The sequence below is a fragment of the Nerophis ophidion genome, linkage group LG01 (assembly GCF_033978795.1).
Source record: "Nerophis ophidion isolate RoL-2023_Sa linkage group LG01, RoL_Noph_v1.0, whole genome shotgun sequence".
In the NCBI taxonomy this organism is placed as follows: domain Eukaryota; kingdom Metazoa; phylum Chordata; class Actinopteri; order Syngnathiformes; family Syngnathidae; genus Nerophis; species Nerophis ophidion.
Window position 1 is genome coordinate 15,565,323 of NC_084611.1, and position 15,487 is coordinate 15,580,809.

A 15,487-nucleotide genomic window follows, 5' to 3' on the forward strand; every position below is an offset into this window, starting at 1 on the left:
TGTATGTATATATATATGTATATATTAGGGGTGGGCAAATTAATGGGTTAATTATGAGTTAACTCATCAATCTATTAACGCCGACAATTATGTTATCGCACATTTGCGTATGTTGTTTACATACTTTTATTTTGTTAACGCCTTTTCTTAAAAAGATGGCGTCGCCCGGATGGGCTTCGGGGTCGAGGGGCTCTTGGTAAAGATGGAACATTTGGCAAAAATACCGGACAATTCTGCTAATTTCATGGCTGGCTTACAGCGTGGTCACTCCGGGATCACTTACGACCGCCAGACAATTCTGGATGTGGATAGATCGGGCCGTTTTGGACTGAATGACGCGTGCTTGCTAGACCGGCTAGCTAGCATGGGAATACTTTGCCGGCTACATCCAGCGGCCTGTGATGCAGCGGAGTATATGTGTTGTCTGTCTATTTATGAATAATGCAGATGAGGCGTGTTGGCTGAGTTCTTAACGTTTACTTTCAGAGCGTGCATATCACAACATACAAGATGCCGTCATAGCGACACACAACCTATACCGGGCTACCGCGCATGCTCGTCACTCCTGTTGCATGCTGGGTAGGGTAGTTCTTTTTTTCCCTGGCTCATAACATCACAATATAGTACCATGTATATGATGCGTTCAGTTTATCAAAGCACCAAGCAAACAATCGGAAAATTCCCATCATATCAATTCTTAGATATGGTCATAATTATTTTAAGTGCACTACGCAGAATAAACACAACATTATTAATATTTCTACTACGGATAATTTGATCAAAAATTCCCTAAAACAGCCCACTACCTATAATATAGGTTTTTCAAACATAAGATCCCTGATAAAAAAAATGTTTCTGCTGTTACCTCAGAAATTGCCTGTTCAGATGTTATGATTGTGGCTCAGAGATTTGTATGTAGATTATATATATTTTCCATAACAAACAGGATAACTTAAATACCCTGGCAGCGGCAATAAGCTTAAATGTTTGTATTTACATTTTTTGAGTTGATTATCATAAAATATGCTATTTAACTGCTACTGTTTAACAAAGACTGATTTAAATTGTGTTTGCACAACAAATGTTTTGGCGCTTTTGTTCATGTGAGAGAATATTCCAATAAAGGTGCACTACACACTACTTTTGAATTCATTATTGGGCTTTGCGTATACAATCCAGTTAATGGCGATTAATCGGAGAAATAGTGCGATTAACTTCGATGAAAATTTTTAATCGTTGCCCAGCCCTAATATATATATATATATATACATATTTTATGACCTATGGAAAATAAGGAGCAGCAGAAACATTTTGTTTGAAATGTAACCTGATTATAATGCTCTCAGCCATCAAGGCAGAAAAGCCAACACAAGCGTGAAAAGGACTTAAACAAGGCAAACTATATTGTAAAATCCCATCGAACACTTGAAAATAAGAAATGCTTCATAAAGTGTTAGAAAATGGTTCAAAGTGTGAAAATGGAAACATAGAGAAACCTAAGAAGAGCTTTGTTCTGCAGCTTCAGTGCCCGGATGTTACAGCTGTGCTCTAAAGGGTGAGCGCGGGCGGCTAAGGTGGTGTGGTATTCGTGGTCTGAACCCGATAGAACACCTTTGGGATAAATTTAAACGGAGACTGAGAGCCAGGCTTTCTCGACCAACACCAGTGTGTGACCTCACCAATGGTGGAAAATTCCTAGAAACACACTCCGCAACTTTGTGGACAGCCTTTCCAGAAGAGTTGAAGCTGTAATAGCTGCAAAAGGTGGACCCACATCATATTGAACCCTATAGGTTAGGAATGGGATGGCACTTCAAGTTCATATGTGAGTCAAGGCAAGTGGCCAAATACTTTAGGCCAGGGGTGCCCATTACGTCGATCGCGAGCTACCAGTCGACCGCGGGGGGTGTGTCAGTCGATATCCAGCCAGGCTTTTAAAAAAAATAGACCTAAAAATTAGTGATCATCAATCTTCACCAGGACGTCACCTAAATGACATTCACGGTACCGGAGGGTCTTGTGAGACGACGCTGGCTGCTGCAAGGTCATTATTATGAAAATATGACCGAAAGGAAGGCGAGAAAAACTTTTTATTTCAACAGACTCTCGCGCCGTACCTTCCATCAAAACTCTAAAGGCCGACTGCACATTTCCTATCTTCACAATAAAAGCCCTGCTTCATGCTGCCTGCGCTAACTAAATACAGAGTCTCGGAAAACTGGCGTGCACAAGCGATCCCTCAGAAAGCTGGTGTGCACATCACTTGTGCACGCCAGCTTTCCGAGACTCTTATTTTGTTAGCGCAGGCAGCATGAAGCAGGGCTTTTATTGTGAAGATAGGAAATGTGCAGTCGGCCTTTAGAGTTTTGACGGAAGGGACGGCGCGAAAGTCTGTTGAAATAAAAAGTGTTTCTCGCCTTCCTCTCTGTCATTTTTTCATAATAATGAACTGGCAGCAGCCAGCGTCATCTCACAAGACCCTCGGGTGCCGTGAATGTCAATCAAGCAAGCTACGGAATTTGCCGCCAATGTTTTTCTTGTAAAGTGTATGGAAGCTGGATGAATTAGATGCCAAAAACCAACCACTTTCATGTGGTATTGTACAGAAAGGACAACTTTTTTTCTCCTCCATTTGAAAATGTGGGCGTTATCATCATTACTGTCTGATTCCAATCAATGCAAGTCATCAGAATCAGGTAATACACCAACTTATATTCTTGTCTTTGTGAAAGAAAGACATCTATATGTGTTACACATGCTTGTATTATCATTTAACACATTTAACTTGTTTACAAAAATGTCTCTTTCATAAATAAATAAATATAAATGATATATATAAATGAGGTAGATCCCCTCGAGTTGGTCAATTGAAAAGTAGCTCGCCTGCAGAAAAAGTGTGGGCACCCCTGCTTTAGGCAATATAGTGCAGCTTGACTTAGTATGTAATGGGTGGGACTTGACGTCAGTAAAATAGAAGCACTATATGAAGAAACAAATGTTTTTCTTCTTAAAATGTAGTGGGTGTGGCTTATAGGTAGTTATTATTATTATTATTATTATTATTATTATTATTATTATTATCAATGAGCTGACATTTATTGTAATCTAGGCAACAAGGAGTGCATAGTCTGTGTGACATATGCCAGTGAATGCATTTTTTTAATTGTATAAATATCTTCTTATTTAGTTCTGGACCGGAAAAATGCAATGCTTGCATCAAAGAAGATTTATTTGAAGAACCCACCTCCATTCTCACGCCCGGTGGTGTAAGTACATCTTTACCATTTATATAATGAAGGTGATGGAATGTCAAGAAAAAGGTGAGGTGGACTTTAGCGGGCCCTCAGAACGTTGTGACCCTTGATGCTGATGGCCATCTTGTGTCCCAGGCTTTTGCAGACAACGCAGCACGGAGGGAAGTGGAGGCCTTGCCAGCCGTCTGTCCCAACGAAGGGTGCACGTGGACCGGGACCATCAAGGACTTTGAGGTGTGGACTCGATTAACCTTTCTGGCTTTGTGGCCCAACCGTTTTCTCAAATATGTCTTAATCTTGATTTTAATTTTATTCAAGAATAATATATAATTTGCTTACAGTTTATAACCGTGTCAAATGATATGTTACCCTGTGTTAATTATTAGGGCTTAGGTCAGGCTGATTACGAAAATAAATACTATTACATATAATGCAAAAGAAGGGCTTCGTAAAAACTGATGAAAAATAAATGTACATACAATCACGCAGTGCTGAAAAATAAATTCTAAATTAATTAATACAAATAATAATATGTTTCTTAAATAAACATCGTATGGGCTCATGAAATATTTATTACAATTTGTCATAATTTTTTATTAAAATTTACAAACTATGTTTTACTAAAATAAATATATTCTAACTAAATTATTAGTTAATAATATTTATGGGTCCTAAATAAACATCATTATACAGACTCATGAAAATATTTGTTAAAATGTGTTACAATTATTTATTACAATTTACAAACTATGTTGTGCTAAAATAAATACATTTGAACTAAATTGATAATAAATAATAATATGTCTATTAAATAAACATCAGACAGACTCATAAAAAACAATATATAATACATGTACATATTAAAATATTTTACAATTTACACACTGTTGTGCTAAAATAAATCAATTATATCTAATTTAATAATAAGTAATATATATGTTTCTTAAATAAACATCGTCATACAAACTCATGAAAACTGATGAAAAAAAAAGTACATATTTATTGAAATGTATTACAATTATTTTTTACAAATAAATAAACCTATGTTGTGCTAACAGAAATAAATTCTAACTCGGTAAAAACGATTTAAAGTACATAAATATCTTTATTTAAACCAGGAGTCTCCAAACTTTAAGGAGGTCATCACGGAAGTAAACAAGGTAGAAGTCAAACTTTGACAAACTCTTAATATCCAATTATATTAATTTTATATCCATGATATTAATATAATATACATATTTTATTAATATAATGCATATAACATATATATATATATATATATATATATATATATATATGTATATATATATATATATATATATATATATATATATATATATATATATATATATATATGTATATGTATAGGCTACGGTATATATGTATAGTCTATATATAGAGAGAGAGACTATATATAGAGAGACTATAGATATGTAGCCTATACATATACATATATATATATATATATATACAGGATCGGTTCGCAGCCGAGTGTGAAGCGACCGGAATGAGAATCAGCACCTCCAAGTCCGAGTCCATGGTTCTCGCCCGGAAAAGGGTGGAGTGCCATCTCCGGGTTGGGGAGGAGACCCTGCCCCAAGTGGAGGAGTTCAAGTACCTAGGAGTCTTGTTCACGAGTGAGGGAAGAGTGGATCGTGAGATCGACAGGCGGATCGGTGCGGCGTCTTCAGTAATGCGGACGTTGTACCGGTCCGTTGTGGTGAAGAAGGAGCTGAGCCGGAAGGCAAAGCTCTCAATTTACCGGTCGATCTACGTTCCCATCCTCACCTATGGTCATGAGCTTTGGGTCATGACCGAAAGGATAAGATCACGGGTACAAGCGGCCGAAATGAGTTTCCTCCGCCGTGTGGCGGGGCTCTCCCTTAGAGATAGGGTGAGAAGCTCTGCCATCCGGGAGGAACTCAAAGTAAAGCCGCTGCTCCTTCACATCGAGAGGAGCCAGATGAGGTGGTTCGGGCATCTGGTCAGGATGCCACCCGAACGCCTCCCTAGGGAGGTGTTTAGGGCACGTCCAACTGGTAGGAGGCCATTGGGAAGACCCAGGACACGTTGGGAAGACTATGTCTCCCGGCTGGCCTGGGAACGCCTCGGGATCCCCCGGGAAGAGCTAGACGAAGTGGCTGGGGAGAGGGAAGTCTGGGTTTCCCTGCTTAGGCTGTTGCCCCCGCGACCCGACCTCGGATAAGCGGAAGATGATGGATGGATGGATATACATATATATATATATATATATATATATATATATATATATATATATTAGGGGTGTGGGAAAAAATCGATTCGAATACAAATCGCGATTCTCACGTTGTGCGATTCAGAATCGATTCTCTTTTTTTTTTTAAATAGATTTTTTATTTATTTATTTATTATTATTTTTTTATCAATCCAACAAAGCACTACACAGCTATACCATAACAATGCAATCCAATTCCAAAACCAAACCTGACCCAGCAACACTCAGAACTGCAATAAACAGAGCAATTGAGAGGAGACACAAACACGACAGAACAAACCAAAAGTAGTGAAACAAAAATGATTATCAACAACAGTATCAATATTAGTTATAATTTCAGCATAGCAATGACTAAAAATCCCTCATTTGCATTATCTTTAGACATTTATAAAAAAACAACAAAAAAACAATTGTGTCAGTGGCTTACACTTGCATCGCATCTCATAAGCTTGACAACACACTGTGTCCAATATTTTATCAAAGGTAAAATAAGTCGTATTTTTGGTTCGTTTGAAAGTCAAAACAAATTTACATTATTGCAATCAGTTGATAAAACATTTTCCTTTACAATTATAAAAGCTTTGAAAAAAAATCTACTACTCTGCTAGCATGTATTGAATGAATACCGAATCCTTTTGAATCGACAAAATATCGTTTTGGAATCGAGAATCGCGTTGAATCGAAAAAATCGATATATAATCGAATTGCGACCCCAAGAATCGATATCGAATCGAATCGTGGGACACCTTAAGCCCTAATATATATATATATATATATATATACATACATACATAATATGCTACACATTACATACATAATTAATTTTCAGTAGACCCATAATAAATTTATAAAGAAACCAAACTTCATGAATGTTTTTTGTGACCAACAAGTATGCGCTGCAATCACTCAATCACAAAAAATAAGAGTAGTATAAATGATTGGAAACTCAAGACAGTCATGACATTATGTTCTTCACAAGTGTATGTAAGCTTTTGACCACGACTTTAGCTTGAGCAGCTAGTGGGTCCATCACCACGACTTCTGTTTTGTTTGATCAGCCGTTTTACTGCCGTGTCACACACACACACACACACACACACACACACACACACACACACACACACACACACACACACACACACACACACACACACACACACACCGTTTGGCAACAATTAAGGTATGTAAATAAACATTTACAGAATATTTCTGTGTAAATAACTCTTTTCACGGCGTATATATCTGCTACTTATATATGTCCGGTGTGACTAATATACGGAAAATTTTATTTTTCAAAAACTTTGTGATGATGTGGTCCTGATGGCTTCATCTGACCGGGGTCTTCAGCTCTCACTGGATCGGTTCGCAGCCGAGTGTGAAGCGACCGGAATGAGAATCAGCACCTCCAAGTCCGAGTCCATGGTTCTCGCCCGGAAAAGGGTGAAGTGCCATCTCCGGGTTGGGGAGGAGACCCTGCCCCAAGTGGAGGAGTTCAAGTACCTAGGAGTCTTGTTCACGAGTGAGGGAAGAGTGGATCGTGAGATCGACAGGCGGATCGGTGCGGCGTCTTCAGTAATGCGGACGTTGTACCGATCCGTTGTGGTGAAGAAGGAGCTGAGCCGGAAGGCAAAGCTCTCAATTTACCGGTCGATCTACGTTCCCATCCTCACCTATGGTCATGAGCTTTGGGTCATGACCGAAAGGATAAGATCACGGGTACAAGCGGCCGAAATGAGTTTCCTCCGCCGTGTGGCGGGGCTCTCCCTTAGAGATAGGGTGAGAAGCTCTGCCATCCGGGAGGAACTCAAAGTAAAGCTGCTGCTCCTTCACATCGAGAAGAGCCAGATGAGGTGGTTCGGGCATCTGGTCAGGATGCCACCCGAACGCCTCCCTAGGGAGGTGTTTAGGGCACGTTCAACCGGTAGGAGGCCACGGGGAAGACCCAGGACACGTTGGGAAGACTATGTCTCCCGGCTGGCCTGGGAACGCCTCGGGATCCCCCGGGAAGAGCTGGACGAAGTGGCTGGGGAGAGGGAAGTCTGGGCTTCCCTGCTTAGGCTGTTGCCCCCGCGACCCGACCTCGGATAAGCGGAAGAAGATGGATGGATGGATGGAAAAACTTTGCGAGTGTGCTCTATAGTCCACTAAATACAAGTCCAGTCTTGTCAATGTAGCGACACTGACTCGGTCACTTGCGACTCTTGAAACGATTGTGTGACCTGCAGGCCAGCCATGAGGGGCTTTGTGACTTCGCCATCATCCTGTGTCCTTCCTGCAAAGAGTTGATGCGAGCCAACGAGCAGGAACGCCACGACCAGCGAGAATGTCCGGAGAGGACGCTCAACTGCAAATATTGTAAAGAAAGCTTCCTTCTGAAGGACATCAAGGTGAGACAAGGACGGTGTAGATTATACCAGGGGTGTCTTTGATTGATTGATTGATACTTTTATTAGTAGATTGCACAGTTCAGTACATATTCCGTACAATTGACCACTAAATGGTAACACCCGAATAAGTTTTTCAACTTGTTTAAGTTAATCAATTCATGGTCCACACGTCAAAGCATGCGGGGGTAATTTTGGTATTTTTTTACTTTTAAAACCAATACTCTTTTTTTAACTTTAAGGGCCCCGCCCAGAAAGAGTTCCGCCCGATTGTAGCTGAGATAGGCGCCAGCACCCCCCGTGACCCCAAAAAGGGAATAAGCGGTAGAAAAATGGATGGATGGAGTGTTAAAAAAAATGCACTTAAGTTATTGTGGAGCCAAAAGGGCTCCAATTAATAAAAGTGTTAAAAATAAGTTGTCTTTTTTTCCCTTAACTATAAGGCTTAAGTCTTTAGATCAAATATCAGATCGCTCTGTCGATTATAATTTTTTATATTTATGTTTCATTAATTTTTTTGTTTGTTTTATGCCTATTTTGTCAAAGACAATTTAGTTTTTTATATGACAAAAACACAAAACGTGTAATATTTTCCCCCCAAAATATTTCAAAGTGGAATATTTGATGTGACATAGCCTTAAATCAGTGAATAATTCATGACGACAAAGATTTTGATTCATTATTATTTTTTAACAATGACAGTTAAAAAAAATGCACTAAAGTTATTAAGGATACAAAAGGGCCCCAATTAATAAAAGTGTTAAAAATAAGTTGTCTTTTTTTTCCTTTACTATAAGGCTTAAGTCTTTAGATCAAATATCAGATCCCTCTGTCGAATATGATTTTTTTTTTTATGTTTCATTTATTTTTTTCTTAGTTTTATGCCTATTTTGTCAAAGACAATTTACTTTTTTATATGACAAACACACAGAACATGCAATATTTTCCCCAAAAATATTTCAAAGTGGAATATTTCATTTGACATAGCCTTAAATCAGTCAATAATTCATGACAACAATGATTTTGATTCATTATTGTTTTTTAACAATGACAGTTAAAAAAATGCACTAAAGTTATTGGGGATATAAAAGGGACCCAATTAATAAAAGTGTTAAAAATAAGTTGTCTTTTTTTCCCTTTACTATAAGGGTTAAGTCTTTAGATCAAATATCAGATCACTCTGTCGATTATAATTTTTTTTTTTTATGTTTCATTTATTTTTTTCTTAGTTTTATGCCTATTTTGTCATAGACAATTTACTTTTTTATATGACAAACACACAAAACATGCAATATTTTCCCCCAAAAATATTTCAAAGTGGAATATTTCAAAGTGGAATATTTGATGTGACATAGCCTTAAATCAGTCAATAATTCATGACAACAATGATTTTGATTAATTATTTTTTAACGATGACAGTTAAAAAAATGCACTAAAGGTATTGGGGATACAAAAGGGCCCCAATTAATAAAAGTGTTAAAAATAAGTTGTCTTTTTTTCCCTTAACTATAAGGCTTAAGTCTTTATATCAACGTCAGATCCCTCTGTCGATTTTATATATATTTATATATATATATTTTTTTATGTTTTATTTATTTTTTTTGTTTGTTTTATGCCTATTTTGTCAAAGACAATTTAGTTTTTTTATATGACAAACACACAAAACATGCAATATTTTCCCCCAAAAAATATTTCAAAGTGGAATATTTGATGTGACGTAGCCTTAAATAAGTCAATAATTCATAACAACATTGATTTTGATTCATTATTATTTTTGACCAATTACAGTTAAAAAAAAATGCACTTAAGTTATTGGGGATCCAAAAAGGGCCTCACTTAATACAAGTGTTAATAATAATTTGTCTTTAGATCAATTTCAGATCCCTCTGTCGATTCATAAGTTTTTTTATTTTTTTAATGTTTCATTTATTATTTTGTTTGTTTTATGCCTATTTTATCCCCCCCAAAAATGTTCTAAGTGGAATTATTTATAGCCTTAAATATGTCAATAATTCATAACATTGATGTGAATTCATAATTATTTTTTGAACAATAAGAGGTTAAAAAAATGCACTAAAGTTATCGGGGATCCAAAAGGGCCCCAATTAACAAAAGTGTCAAAAACAAGTCGTCTTTTTTCTTGTTTCTTTTAAGGCTTAAGTCTTAAATCATTATTATTTTTTGAACAATGACAGTTAAAAAAAATCTCACCCAAAAATACTTAGGGATCCAAAAGGGTCCCACTCACAAAAGTGTTAAAAATAAGTTTACATTTAAACATTTTTTGTTTAACTTTTAAGGCTTAAGTCTTTAGATCAACTTCAGACCTCTTTGTTGATTATCCATCCTTTCATTTTCTACCCTTTTGTCCCTTTCGGAGTCGCGGGTGGTGCTGGAGCCTATACGTTTCAATATTTTGTTATGTTTAATTATTTGTTGATGTTGTTTTGTTTTCTGCTCCTTCGTTGATTATAAGTTTGAATATTTGTTATGTTTAATTATTTTCTTGATGTTTTTTTTTTTTTATGCCCTTTTTGTGAAAGACAATTTAGATCTTTTATACGACAAACACAAAACATGCCATAGTTTCCCCCATAAATATTTCAAAGTGGAATATTTGATGTGAAGTAGCCTTAAATAAGTCAATAATTCATAACAACATTGATTTTGATTCATTATTATTTTTGGAGCAGACAGTTTTGAAGAAAAAAAAAACTGTTATTAGAGTCAACATTTCAACTTTTTTTTTTTTCATTACTTTTCACCCGTTTGCTCTTTTATTTTACTTTTTTTGTTTTTTTAATAGTATTTTTCAAATGTGCCGCGGTGCATACAAATGAGTGACATCAGTTTGCTTACTCAGCACATCAGGTCAAACTTTCCGCGGAATGATTCTTCATTCGGTTTTTCAGGCTCACGATGAGATTTGCCCAAAGTACCAGATGATGTGTGAAGGCTGCGCCAAGAAGAAGATCCCCAGAGAAAAGGTATTTGAGGGCGATTTGGAGCCAGCTGGGTTTTTCATTGAGCTGCACTCTAGGTCATTAGCTTCTTTCATCTGGTTTTGTTTTGCAGTATGTGGACCATATTAAGTTCTGCAGTAAATGTAAAGCCGCATGCAGATTTCATGTTGTTGGCTGCCATACATCTGTAAGTAGACATTTTCATCACAACTTTCAATATCACATGACTCCGCTGACAGGAAACCCATGCTTTCAAGAAAAATGTCTTTTTAGCCCAATCAAATTTGTTACAGATGGCTGCCCAGGTGCAGTCATGTGCCATACCGCTGATTACCCTCCCCATCCCATACCCCAAAAGTTGTGCCTTTTCAAAAAATAACACATCTATCTAAAAAAACAACCGTAAAAATGTAAGAAAAAAGAGTAAAACGCAGTCATTTTCAAACTAAAAAATAATATTATACTTGCTGACCTATAGCGCAAAGTTTTGACTTTAAAGGGGAACATTATCACTAAACGTATGCAAGCGTCAATATATACCTTGATGTTGCAGAAAAAAGACCATGTATTTTTTTAACCGATGTCCGAACTCTAAATGGGTGAATTTTGGCAAATTAAACGCCTTTCTGTTTATCGGTCTTTTAGCGATGACGTCAGAACGTGACGTCACCGAGGTAATACACCCGCCATTATCATGTTCACATTACAAACACCGGGTCTCAGCTCTGCTATTTTCTGTTTTTTCGACTATTTTTTGGAACCTTGGAGACCTCATGCCTCGTCGGTGTGTTGTCGGAGGGTGTAACAACACTAACAGGGAGGGATTCAAGTTGCACCGCTGGCAAGAAATCTGCCGCCAGACCCCCATTGAATGTGCCAGAGTGTGTACACATTTGACCGGCGATGCTAAGACAGACCTGGCACAGAGATGTATGGATAACCTGCAGATGCATTTGCAACGTTTAAGTCAACAAAATCACAAAGGTGAGTTTTGTTGATGTTGTTGACTTATGTGCTAATCAGACATATTTGGTCACGGCATGACTGCCAGCTAATCGATGCTAACATGCTATGCTAATCGATGCTAACATGCTATTTACGCTAGCTGTATGTATATTTGAAACTAGATACCCACATTTAATGCGAAACAAACACTTACCAATTGACGGATTTATGTTGCTCCAGTGTCACAAAATGCGAAAGTCCTGATCGTTTGGTCCGCACATTTTACCGGCGATGCTAATAAGGCAGCCATGCTATGGGCCACCTCATTAGGTACACCCACGCTATGGCCGAATAGCGTCAATAGCTATTCGCTCAATAGCTTCAATTTCTTCTTCAATTTCGTTTTCGCTATCCGCCTCCATACTCCGACCATCTGTTTCAATACATGCGTAATCTGTTGAATCGCTTAAGCCGCTGAAATCCGAGTCTGAATCCGAGCTAATGTCGCTATATCTTGCTGTGGTAACCGCCATGTTGTTTGTATTTGCAGCCCTGTATGACGTCACAGGGAAATGGATAGTGGTTTCGAAGATAGCGAAAATAAGGCACTTTAAAGCTTTATTTAGGGATATTCCGGGACCGGTAAAATTTTGAAAAAAACTTCAAAAAACAGAACAAGCCAATTGGAACTGATTTTTATTGTTTTTAACCCTTTTGAAATTGTGATAATGTTCCCCTTTAAATATTTAATTTTAGTTTTAATTTTTCTGAAGGAACTCTCCTGAAGGAATCAATAAAGTACTATCTATCTATCTATCTATCTATCTATCCATTTATCTATCTATCTATCTATCCATCTATCTATCTATCTATCTATCTATCTATCTATCTATCTATCTATCTATCTATCTATCTATCTATCTATCTATCTATCTATCTATCTATCTATCTATCCATCCATCCATCCATCCATCTATCTATCTATCGACTTATCAATCGATCGAAAGACCGACCGACCAAATTTTTTCGGATTATAAGTCGCTCCGGAGTATATGTCGCACCGTCCGAAAATGCATAATAAAGAAGGAAAAAAACATATATAAGTCGCATTGGAGTATAAGTCGTGAAATTTTTTGAGTAAAATGATGACTTTTATCATAATTTTGCTAAGTAAAATTCGGATAATTTACATAATATTGGCAACATTTTAAAGTTTTTTTATAAAATTGTGACTTTTGTCGAGTAAAATTACGGCTTTTATTATAACATTGCACACGTTCAGATTTTCTTGTAAAATTTGGACTTGCGTTGAGTAAAATTACGACTTTTATTATAATACTGCCAAAATTAAAAGTTTTTCTTTGCATTCAAAACCGCTTTGGTTGACAAAGATGTGTGCGTGACAGGACTACCTAATACGCTTTTTCTTTACAATTAAATGTATTTATTTGACTCATAGATGTAAACATCTACTAAATAAAGACTGTTTGTTTCAGTCCTTTCAGGGGCTCTAATGAAAGGCATGTGGGTTATACTCTTAGCCAAACTGCCTAGCTGTCAGAATGATGTCCAACTTTGAATGTTAGAGGGAGCAATTCAGCGAAAGTATTGCTTTTTTGCTAATTTCAGACTAATTCAATGTTTCTGTTTTTACTATAAGGGCTTCACGGTGGAAGAGGGGTTAGTGCGTCTGCCTCACAATACGAAGGTCCTGCAGTCCTGGGTTCAAATCCAGGCTCGGGATCTTTCTGTGTGGAGTTTGCATGTTCTTCCCGTGAATGCGTGGGTTCCCTCCGGGTACTCCGGCTTCCTCCCACCTCCAAATACATGCACCTGGGGATAGGTTGATTGGCAACACTAAAATTGGCCCTAGTGTGTGAATGTGAGTGTGAATGTTGTCTGTCTATCTGTGTTGGCCCTGTGATGAGGAGGCGACTTGTCCAGGGTGTACCCCGCCTTCCGCCCGATTGTAGCTGAGAAAGGCGCCAGCGCCCCCCGCGACCCCAAAAGGGAATAAGCGGTAGAAAATGGATGGATGGATGGATGTTTTTACTACAGCAATTATATTTTTTGATGGCGTGGAATATGTACTTGCAGTCAAGGTTATTTTTAGGCGGAAAAGCATGTCAACCGTAAGTGAAAATGGTGGGATGACTCCCAATTACCCGTATTTTTCGGAGTATAAGTCGCACCTGCCGAAAATGCATAATAAAGAAGGAAAAAAAAAATTACAAGTCGCACTGGAGTATGAGTCACATTTTCTGGGGAAATTTGTTTGATAAAATCCAACACCAAGAATAGACATTTGAAAGGCAATTGAAAATAAATAAAGAATAGTGAACAACAGGCTGAATAAGTGTACGTTATATGATGCATAAATAACCAACTGAGAAGGTGCCTGGTATGTTAACGTAACATATTATGGTAAGAGTCATTCAAATAACTATAACATATGGAACATGCTGTACGTTTACCAAACAATCTGTCACTCCTAATCAATAAATCAGATGAAATCTTCTTCCTCGATGTCGCTTCTAAACAACTCTGCCAACTCCAAAGGTATGCGCCGCTTCCTCTTGTCGTTTTCTGCTGCATATTTCACTATGTCCAGCTTCTAATCTGCAGTACATGATTTCCTTTTCGGTGCCATTTTTGTTCAGCCCTTCTCAGTTTTTATAGGTTACCGCCAACGATGGAATGATTAATTTTAATAGCTACTGCAGTAGCATATAGCAGTTAGCATCCCATGACCCACAATGCACTTCTGCCATGACCTTCCCCCGCCAAATTCTTATTGGTTGACGTGTGTGTAACGAATGCTGACATTTTCTGCGTCTCTTCCGCGAATGAGATAAATAATATTATTTGATATTTTACGGTAATGTGTTAATAATTTCACACATAAGTCGCTCCGGAGTATATGTCGCACCCTGGCCAAACTATGAAAAAAACTGCGACTTGGGACGGCGTGGCACAGTGGGAGCGTGGCCGTGCGTAACCCTAGGGTCCCTGGTTCAATCCCCACCTAGAACCAACCTCGTCATGTCCGTTGTGTCCTGAGCAAGACACTTCACCCTTTCTCCTGATGGGTGCTGGTTGGCGCCTTGCATGGCAGCTCCCTCCATCAGTGTGTGAATGTGTGTGTGAATGGGTAAATGTGGAAGTAGTGTCAAAGCGCTTTGAGTACCTTGAAGGTAGAAAAGCGCTATACAAGTACAACCCATTTATCATTTATTTATCATTTATAGTTCGAAAAATACGGTATCTATCGATCGATCCATCCATCTATCCATCCATCTATCTATCTATCTATCTATCTATATATCTATCTATCTATCTATCTATCTATCTATCGATCGATCGATATAATCGTGATATAGTCAGAAAATGACTATATCACGATATAGTCATTTTCTGTATCGTACAGAGACAAACCCGCGATATATCGAGTATATTCCATATATCGTCCAGCCCTAATCTCAAATATGAACAAAGTTAGCTACCGTATTTTTCGGACTATTAGGCGCACTTAAAATTCTTGCATTTTCTCAAAACTTGACGATGCGTCAAATGTACGCGTACTTGCCAACCTTCCCGATTTTCCCGGGAGACTCCCGAATTTCAGTGCCCCTCCTGAAAATCCCTCGGGGCAACCATTCTCCTGAATTTCTCCCGATTTCCACCTGG

The 15,487-nt window shown here is 37.8% G+C and overlaps 1 protein-coding gene across 3 annotated transcripts in view; it reads left to right on the plus strand.

Annotated features, from left to right (window-relative positions):
- LOC133550979 (TNF receptor-associated factor 2-like) overlaps positions 1-15,487 on the plus strand; it is an 83,995-nt gene that overhangs the window by 4,319 nt on the left and 64,189 nt on the right. For 2 of the 3 annotated variants that reach the window (XM_061897212.1, XM_061897197.1), the window contains exons 2-6: positions 3,188-3,266; positions 3,390-3,488; positions 7,734-7,895; positions 10,805-10,879; positions 10,968-11,042. In XM_061897212.1, the coding sequence (XP_061753196.1) occupies positions 3,188-3,266; positions 3,390-3,488; positions 7,734-7,895; positions 10,805-10,879; positions 10,968-11,042 (490 nt within the window). The remainder of the gene's footprint in view (positions 1-3,187; positions 3,267-3,389; positions 3,489-7,733; positions 7,896-10,804; positions 10,880-10,967; positions 11,043-15,487) is intronic. The other variant, XM_061897205.1, reaches the window with a different exon arrangement.